General features: G+C 33.1%; 1 protein-coding gene and 1 long non-coding RNA gene across 2 annotated transcripts; both read right to left on the bottom strand.

Annotated features, from left to right (window-relative positions):
* Window positions 1-609: 609 nt before the first annotated feature.
* LOC117180778 lies at window positions 610-1,558 on the bottom strand. The gene is made up of 3 exons (XR_004468043.1): window positions 1,414-1,558; window positions 1,237-1,328; window positions 610-1,094 (listed from the first exon to the last, which is right to left on the bottom strand). It is a non-coding gene; the product is annotated as an uncharacterized LOC117180778 (long non-coding RNA).
* Window positions 1,559-2,867: 1,309 nt separating this feature from the next.
* On the bottom strand, window positions 2,868-4,192 carry LOC117180512. The gene is made up of 4 exons (XM_033373008.1): window positions 4,149-4,192; window positions 3,904-4,059; window positions 3,682-3,825; window positions 2,868-2,997 (listed from the first exon to the last, which is right to left on the bottom strand). Exons 2-4 carry the CDS (start codon window positions 3,942-3,944, stop codon window positions 2,868-2,870), a joined length of 315 nt encoding a protein of 104 aa, XP_033228899.1. The 5' UTR covers window positions 3,945-4,059; window positions 4,149-4,192.
* Between the last annotated feature and the right edge of the window lie 5,989 nt (window positions 4,193-10,181).

Genomic DNA, 10,181 nt, shown 5'->3' with positions numbered 1-10,181 from the left:
TCGGATTATCGAGTTAGGCCGACAACTCGAAAAACCGTGTAAAATTTAACTTTTGAAAATTTAACACTCGAAAGTTAAACGGATTTCTATTAATTTAATTAATTCTGTTTAAGATTTAAGACAAAATTCAATTGTTAATGCTAAAAGATATACGTAACAATATAATACAAAGAACTGTAAATCTTCAAAATAAGTTTACTGTACCGTGATAACCAATTTAACTTTATTTTCCACATCTTTGCGGGGGGCATTTATTCACTGAATGTATGAAGATCGTAAGATTTTTTTATTGAAGGATCCAGAAAATCGTTATTATTAAGAATTTCAAAGAAATATATGTTATCACTTATAGTCCACTTATAAGCCAATAATCCAAAATTGATAAAATTCAGATAGTTATTTTTTATTTGGCTATTAAATGACTTATAAAAGCTTTAGATTTAAAAACGATTATTAAGGTTTCTTCTATAGACATTTTAATCTGAAAGCTTAGACAATTGAAAGATTTAAAATATAAAAAATTATTTTCGAAATCAGAAATGAAGTTTCGAAAACTTGAATGTTTATCTAGAATAAGATTGACTAATACTGCAGTCTATGACAAAAATAGTTAAAAATAATAAATATCCGACCGACAACTTCCTTATCGTGTAAAAACTCCTTTTAAATCAGAAAATATTGCAAAACTTATGAAATTAGACCTCATTTTCTTCGTCCTCAATGTTCATTTCTTCATAGTTTTCGAGCTGTTGATTTAACGGAATGAGACTGATATTTTTCAAAGATACTTGAAGCGATGAAACTGAACTTTTTACATCTACAGCTCCGATCTTCTTATACAAAAAATATTCCAAGAAATTATAAAAGTATGTCAAAGATTCAGCAAAATGGACATTCAATATATGGTGTATTTTGAAAAGAAGGTCGAACGTTTCAAGAGGGCTGGCTTTCTTTGAAGGAGTGATTAGAAATCCATCTCCTAGTATAAAAAAAAATTTTTTTCCTTGACCTTTCACGCACATAATATGAGGTTGAACGTTTGTTTTTTTCTGCTTTCGGTACTCGTTCATTTACGCCTCGACGTTTATCCCTTCCTAAAGAAGAGAAAACTATACTATAAGTAATCAAAATATACTACGCATAAGGAATAATTTCATATAAAATTACTTTTTTGTCCAATGAGAAACTTAACTTCAGTATTCGAAGTAAGTCTCTGTTCGGTATGACGGATTTTACCTTTTCTTTTTCAGACATTTTTTGTCTCTTTCCACTTTTGAAATTCGCGATTGGAAGAATTTCAGATAAAATTACCAAAGCACGCAGATTTTCTGTAACAATGTAAAAATTACTTTAACTTCAAATATCACTACCTTTATTGAAAATAAGAAGAAGAGAAAGATCAGGAATAATTACCGTCCTTTACAACACATGACTCTATAAGAATATTTGGGTGATACTGCTGTACATAAGCAATAATTCTCTTAATATAGAAGCTGAAGAAGAGGCTAAGCAAATTGTCCTTCTCAATTCCCCTTAGACTTATAATTCTGTCGTATTAAAGTTCGATCTATAGAGACATTAAGAAATTTCTATGAGTACCGTCTCCATTTCGGAAGGTAATTCATAGAAAATTTCATACAAAATATTTCAAATTCAAATTATTTATTTAAGAATGGGTATTTCAACTTGTGTGATTTTGCTTCCAGCTTAACGAAAATGTTTCAATCATTATTCAATCCTAATGATTCAGAGCTCGTTTTATTTCTTAATAGATTCTCTATTAATCTCTTTGGAAACGTATTTGAGAAATAAAATTATTTGAAAAAAGTTGTTTTGATAAAGATAATGAATGTAGAAAATAACTTAATAATTTTATTAGAAAAATCTACGCGGAAAGAATAAGTTATCGAATTTTTCGTTGACTTTCAACCCCTTTTGGATAGGATGAAAAGTCCGTGAAATTTTCATGAACCATTTATAAAATCTTATGCACTGTTCATTGAATTTTCTGTAACGTCTCAAAAGGAATGAAAAAGTCAGTTAAGGTTCAAGAAAACTTAATAAACAGTGCATTAGATTGTGGAAAAAGTTAATGAAAGTTTCACGAACTGTTCTGCATATCCAAAAGTGGTTGACAGTTAACGAAAATTTCGATACTTATGTTTTCCGTGTACTTAAAGAGCTTCATAGAAAACCTTTCAAGGAATAAAATCAGACCTGAGTCATCAAGATTGAATAAGATTGCAACTCTTTCCTAATAAGCTGGAAGCAAAAACAAAAGTTTTCTATTCAAGTTAAAAATGTGAAAAACTGAATATTGAGCAATTCGTGCTAATTGGTAACGTTTGTGTAGACATATTATACCTTATTATTAATAATTATATTTACCATAGTACCCTTATACTCGAACAACATGGGATACTGATTAAATATCTCCAATATAGATGGACCTGTTTTTCCGATCCATTTTCTCCTATTAGAAAAGGTTTCAGCAAGATATTCTTTAACGCGAGAGCGCTTCTCTGCTGTTGGCATCGTCAACTGCATCCATGATACCTGCAACGTATTAATTTTAGAAAGATAATAATCGTGAAATAACCTCTCACTAAGATTTTTCGAACCTTTTCTTTCAAATCGTATTCGGAAAGCAGGAATCCATATTGTGTTTTTGATGTCCTTGGGATTTGCATACCAATTTGTGTGTTCTGTCTCTTGAGGGCTCAAGCCTACTTTTTCTATCAAAAAAGTGCTCCTACAAATAAGAACTTGTATACACTTAGATTATTGTGTGGTCGGGTAATGGAGGTACCCCAACAACCCGATCAGACGTTATTTTGCACAATAATAATTCAGTTTATTGTTGAAAACTACAGTTTGGAGCGTATATAATAGAAAGAAAATCTGACACATCCATATTCTCCCAGGTCACTTTTTAAATTTGGGAAGTCGTGAATGATTGCCATGGCTAACGAACATTTTGCTTCATCGGGAGGAGAACTGATTGAAAGGGAAACAGTTTTATACAAGTGAATGCTACTTTCCAAATTCAGGATAGATGCATTACATGTGATTTCATGCAAGTTACTTGAAAGTGAATTGCTTAAAGTGGTATGGTCACAAAAAAAAACGGTTTTGAGAAAAAGGAATAATTCTAGTTTCCGGAAACGCAATATTATCATGAAGGTTCCGTTTGAAAGGGAAAGAATGATTTCTTATGAAAAAGAAATGAAAGATACAAAAATTATTGATTCAAAAAATTTTATTTTTCACCGAACTTTTTTTCTTATTACTTCTAGCCAAATTTTTCAAAATGTAGCAATTTTTGTGAATGATAGCTTGGTTTTTTGATAAAAACTTTAATCTTTTTTTTTTTTTTTTGATGAAATTTGAAGGGCCGCCATAATAAAAAAAGGGATTTGGAAAAAAAATTTTTAACAAATGACTTGAAATGATTACTATGTCATTCAATTTTGAAAATGAAGGGAGTCAAATTGTAAAGAATCTACAAATGTTTAAAAATTTGGCTAGAAGCAATACAAAAAAAAGTTTGGTGGAAAATAACATTTTTTAAATAAATAATTTTTTCATGATTCAATTTTTTTTATAAAAAAGGCAAGCTCGGAAAAACCTTCAAAAATCAAAGAAACAAATCGAACGATAAAAGAAACAGATGTGACTTACTAATTATTATCATAGAATTTTATCAATTCTGCAACAAGTATTCGTATAAAAGTTCGCTTTTTCAATTCTGAAAAGCTGCCTTTTTCGATATCCTGTATAAGGGCCGGACCTTGAGCATAGTTTTTAAGGATTTCCTTAACAGAGCTGAATTCATTGAAAAAAAATTTAATTACGTGAAAAATATGGAAACTTTTTGAGAAATAAAAATGTTTAAAAACATACCGAAAAATCAGAGTTGGGTCATAGTGTAGAACTTCCTTCATTTGTGCTTATTCTTTTGCTTCCAGAACCGTTTTTAGCAACATTGTTTTCTGATATGGAAATATCATCTAATGGGTCTAATACTCCATTTTCACTGAAAGTGTACACTTCCTAAATCTTATATAAGAAAATTATTAACAATGTTTGCATTTTGACATTTGTGCATATTAATTATTAAGTACACCAAATTATAAAAATCTACAAACCTGATTACTTGTTTTCTCTCGCATTAATTTCAATCATTTTTCCCGGGGACCCATTTTTATACCCACATCTTTAAAATCATCCTCAGTCAAGTCGAAGAAAACTTCTCCGTCAACATTTTGATCTATAAATATGAAAATTAAATTAAAAATAGTAAAAGATCGGATCGGAAAATCTTCAGAAATTTTCTGGTTAAAAAGCAATACATCAAAAAACCTTTTTAAAAAAATGAATAATTGAATCCTACTGGAACCGATTGACCAGATGCAGGTTCATTATTAAAGTTAATTCTGCCAAAAGTATTTCATTGGCTCCAATAGGATTTAATAGTTTTTTTTTAATGTGGTAAAACTTAATTTATCTTACTGAACAAGGGAGTGGTCACTCTCGTAATCTGGTGTATACTTCATCAAAAAATCTTGACATAACTTGAATTCTTTCAAAAGTTATATTTCATGCAATTAAGCAAACAGGAAACAATTGGTCCGAAATATTTTTAGCTCTAGTTCTCATAAATGATGTTATTTAAAATTCGATTAAATATTCGAGCAGTCCTTAAAAACAGTTTTTCGACAGCAATATTATGTATTCTGAGCATTCATAATTCAGCATAAGATTCCCAAAGCTGAACATTGAATATGATCCTTACCTTTATATTCAAAGAAGGATATAACGCAAGCTGATGAATTGCTCATCAGAATTGAGATGTAACCAGGCGGAGTATGACCGGTAAAAGGCGAGATCTACTGTTGAAAGAAAAGCAACATCCCTCTCGATTTCACATTGAATGGCATAGGCATTGAAGTCAGGGTTAAGGTGCAAAGTCGTATAAACGATTAAACGAAGGTAATCTGTGGATTCTCTGCCAATTATAATCTCGCAAACATTCCCAAAAGTCGGTTAGTTTATATCCTTTTGCCCTTTCGTATCAAGACAAACGAATGATCCGATAGCATATAAGGCTCCATTTATGCGCACAGACCATGTCTCATAAACGAGATCAGTGTCCGTATACCCTAAGTTTTGTAGCTCCTTCTCGCTAAAAGTATGTGCAACTGAAACTGTATTGCCTCCTTGGCTTTTCACGGAGTACAGCTTCACATCTCCGGATCCCCAGATTGCACTTTGAGCGCACTGACTAACTCTTATTAGAGTTTTGGGAAATTTTTGAAATTGCATACCACCTGACCCCGCTGCTTCGTTGGACCATGCTTGGCTTCGTAACTCATGCACCATAATTTAGACAAAGGTCCGGACCATTTAATATAATTCGGATAATGTTTCAAATGATGAAATTTGTTAATATAGTTTTCATCAGGAAACAGTATTTTGAAGACTTCGCAGAAGTCATTGATCAGCTCATTCAAGTAAGGCAGCATATTCTTGGTAATTTTCGGGGTAAGAACAATCTCTGTAACGCGCAGCAAAAGTAAAATCAGGTTTATGTGTTCATCACCCCTTGGAAATTTTTCAGCAAGGATAAACGGCACGTCCATATTGAAAAGAAACTATTTGTCTGTTCAGATATTCCACGTTAAAAATACGTGCTACAAATATGTAGTAATTCAGAACCAGTTTCATGGCCATTGGTCCTACACCAAGAAATATATCGTTTAAAATATCAAAAACTTTGTTCCTGGCTACGTGGAAATACCTAGAAGCATTCAAGGGACAGTCATTGCGTACGCCTGTCTCAGTCATGGCATTTTGTACATTGCATTTGTTAGAACCTGCAGTTCTGATCAAATGAAGATGTTCAGAAAACTGCTCTTCGATTCTCTGTTTGTCGGGGTATATGTTACCTTCTAGAAGTTCATCTCTGGTTATGAGACACTTCCTACAGAATCTGTTAGATGAAGGTGAAAGAAGACCGTAGACTTCGTGTGCAGCCAAACCATCAGCACAGAAAACCGCAAGACTTGCGCGAAGTGTGAACTCTTTATCTTGTAATGTGATAATGACTCCGTTATCACTCTCGAGTTTTTCGAGATCACGAAGAAATGGCTGTAAAATTGCTTTGAATCCATATTTCTTGACATCAGCTGAATAGCATAAGGAAAACACATGAATACTTCCTAGAACAGAATTAATTTCTTCGGGAACATTTGGGATTTTTAATAAAAAGACCCCTAGTTTATGTGCACCAGTTTTTGAACTAAGTAGGTTTACGACTTCTAAGTCATCGTAGTATCCCTCTAGCCTTAAAGCATGTGGATATCTTTGAAAGAATGGATTATTTTTAATAGATAACCATCAATATATGAAGCAATAACGCCTTCTTCTGATGGTCTCTCAGATAATATGGCTTCTTTTACATCTCTATTTGATAAAACCAAAGACAATACATCTATAATTGAAACGTATTGAAAAGTCTCCTTGACAACTTTTGGGATATAAGTTCCTGTCTCGCTGTCTAAAATGTTGTCGACTCTTTGACCAAGAGGAATTTCCAATGGAGCAACGTAGCCATAATGAGACTTGAGTGCATCTATCTGCTGATTTAAAGAGCTCAAACCTGGAATGGATTTTCAAATTCAAACTTTAGCAACAATTCTTTCACTGGCTGGTTATTCATCATGTCTCTTTCCACAAAAAATTGTGGAACATTGTGGTTTAAGAAATTAACCATATCGAATAAAAGTTCTTCGCATTCATCTAAGACATCAGTCAGAACAGCTCTAGTTACTGAACTTTTCAATTGTAATCGAGCAAGCATTCTGATCACGGATAACTTCATGTAGATTTGCCTAAAATCATCCTATCGATTAGGAACATCATTACCATCATCAGAAACGTCATCGTCACGGCGAGCTCATCGTCAACTCCGTCTTCTTCCATGTGGTGAACAACAGTTTGAAAAGAGTCATTCTGTTCAATATCAGCATCTTGCGTTGACAGGTCATTCCTGTCATTGGGCAAATGCACTTTTTGAATGTGTCTTCGCAGAGAATTAAATAATGAGAAACGTCTCTTGCACGCATCCTGTCAACATTCAAACCCTGACACGCCAAGTCATCTATTTATGGTTAATCCGTGGGCGAATTGAAAATGGTAAACTAATCTATTTAAACCATTATTGACATATTCATTGCACACAAAACAATTTAATCGTTCCATTTCTTCAAATTAGCTTAGTTGTAATGTAGTCGAATTTCTCTACAGTTAAATGTCGAAAATCAGTTTTAAGACTGCAAAAACTGTATTTCAGTAGGAGTATTTGTTGAAACATTATTAGAGATTTTACAGAAAAGATAGAAATTTAAAAATTTGTAGAATTTGGGTTAATCTTTCTTACTGTGAATTATAATTTAAAATCATCTGACCATAATCGTTCACATATTAATTATTCCCAAAATATGTATACATATCAACATTTTCAAAAGAAAAAGCATATGACTTTTAAGATAATATAAAAAGGGAAATTTTTCAAGAAGAGTAATGAATAAAATAAATTATCATGCTAACGATTCGATGACGAATTACAGATTTTTTAAACTATTGAGTAATAAGCACATGAATGAAGCGTTAGTGTGAGTGCATTACCTCTCAATTTTTGAACAGTCTTCATCAACGTGCTTTCCTAATTGCGCCGCAATCTCCTCGATATCAAACCTTTGATCTAACATGTTTTTCTAAAAACTGATGAATAATAATATTATATGTAATAAAATAAAATAATAAAATTATTATTAATAATATTCCAAATAATAATCATTCCTGCGAAGATCTCTAGATGTTAACGAAGGTTCTAGTATTGAAAAATCTGCTTTCTCCCCTTTCTATTGTGAAAACGAGTAAAACTGGCTAATTGAATGAATCAAATTTTTAATATTGTTTGAGTGATAGGATTTTTGAAAATTTGAAGTTAAAATTTCAAAAATCCATAAATTTAATTTACTTATAGAAGTTTCGAACTAGAATCTTCTCACATTTTGTTTTTCTTAAATTTTCCTGAACACTTATTGAATAAGAGATAAATTAAAAATATTATTTCCTGTATTATGATTATCTCCCACGTGATAATTCTACCTCATTCAGGTGAGATGTATGATCGAAAGAATTTGAAAGGCATTACAATTTAAAAATTCATACTTGATAATCAAACTAACCTCCAAATGTAAACGGGAATCTAAAGCGTGCAGGCTAGACGTTTCGTCGCAGAGTCCTGAGATCAGATATCAGGCAAAGGAACTGGAAAATGTGAAAAGATGCAAATCAATGGGAATCGCTGATTGATTTATTTCAAGGTTTAATCGGATTTCTAATTTCGATAATCTAACGACTCTCGGATATGACGCAGTCGTAAGTCGACCTCTACATTATCTTGTATTTTCCTTAACAGTCCCGTGGCAAATTTGAAAGAGAGCGGTCTCTTATATACTCGGTTGGAGAAAAAGCAAAATATAAAATTTTCAATTTGGTATAAATGCACTTTCTTAAAATTGTGCTTCGATATGCAGTTACTGGGAAATCCGAAAACGTACTTAAAGATAAGTAATTCATAGCAATTCATTATAATTTCACGATAAAAGAAAGAAAACAAAGGAAATTTAAACCTACAAACTAAAAATAACGCCGAGATTTTGAACCGGGGCGGGGGGGGAGCTCACTTTTTATTGTAAATTCAAAGATATAGGCCTAAAATAAACACACAAGAGAAGATATATATGTGTATGTATATGCATATATATATATATATATATTGGTTACGGTCTGAGATGACGGCCGGATATTAACTCCCATATATTACAACGCTGCTGAAGGCCGGTGACCTTCTCAGCATGAAAACAAAAACACAAACCAAGACGACTCTCTCGGTTCCAGTTCTACTTCCCCCCCCCCTCTCCCAACCCTCCCTTATTAACTGAAGTTTTTGGTGGGACTGACGTTAGAACTACAATATCCACCATATGACGATTTGATACTTAGCTTTGACATGATTTCGACTCAGAAAATAAACTTATTGCATAAAGGTGATAGTTGGGCGTATAATCTAAACAATGAATAATAAAAACTAAAAAAAAAGCCTCGGAAAGGACTGGAACTTTTAATGACAAACGGCATGCACACGGAAAATCTAAAGGTCATGTTTCAGGCGACGAATGGAGACTGGGTGTTTGGAATGCTAGGGGAGTAAATGATCTCAAGGTAAAAGAATTGCGTGAAACTATGGACGTGAAGAAACTAGATATTTTATGTGTGCCTGAAACAAAGAAAAAGGGATGCGAAACTAAAGACATAAAAAACGGCGTGTTGAAAGGCGGATTTGAAATATGGTCAGGAGTAGAGTGTGAATCATATGGTAAACAAGGAGTAGGTCTCATTTTGAATAAAAGAACAAAGCAGCATCTCGCAGACCATGGCTTCGTGTCTCCCAGACTGCTGTGGGCTAGAATGAAAGTAGGAATCAGAAGACTATTTATTATAGCACGCTACGCGCCGGTTGATAGTGATCCTAGAGAAGTAAAAGACGCCTTCTGGGACACTTTAAATGACACAATAAACATCTGCGAACATGGGGAAAGAATAATTCTACTAGGAGACATGAACGGTTGGGTGGGCATCCAAAATCAGGATACAGAAAGAGTATTAGGTAATTTTGGGGATCCAAGAACAAAACTATAACGGAGATAAATTAGTTGGTCTATGCTTAGAAAGGGGTCTGTTTATTACAAATACTTGGTTTAGGCATAAAATGATCCACTAAAGGTCTAAAGGAAATAAGCGCAGTATAATTGACTTTGTTGTTGCGGATGAAAGACTTAGAGAGTTAGTCAAAGATACAAGGGTCATGAGAGGTCCTGAATGCAATACTGATCATTACCTTCTGATCTCAAAAATTAACTTAGGTCGGGGTTGGAGGATATCCTTGTTAGATGCACGATCGAAGTGTGTGGTACCGCAGTTGTAGGAAGAATGTCTGGTGATGCGTAGTGGAATGATGAAATTCAGACTGCCCAAAAAGCAAAAAGAGAAGCGTACAAGAGAACTTTGAACATCGCAGGTCTTAGCAATGAGGAAATAAGTAGACGTAG

Source organism: Belonocnema kinseyi, chromosome 9 (genome assembly GCF_010883055.1).
Source record: "Belonocnema kinseyi isolate 2016_QV_RU_SX_M_011 chromosome 9, B_treatae_v1, whole genome shotgun sequence".
Classification (NCBI taxonomy): Eukaryota; Metazoa; Arthropoda; class Insecta; order Hymenoptera; family Cynipidae; genus Belonocnema; species Belonocnema kinseyi.
This window is presented reverse-complemented; position numbering and strand designations above follow the sequence as displayed.

Coding starts and splice junctions, on each gene's coding strand:
- LOC117180512 (XM_033373008.1), bottom strand. CDS start 3,944: ATGAAGGAAGTTCTACACTATGACCCAACTCTGATTTTTCG. Junction 3,826..3,903: donor GACCCAACTCTGATTTTTCG/GTATGTTTTTAA, acceptor CAATGAATTCAG/CTCTGTTAAGGAAATCCTTA. Junction 2,998..3,681: donor AAATTCTATGATAATAATTA/GTAAGTCACATC, acceptor CCTTTCAATCAG/TTCTCCTCCCGATGAAGCAA.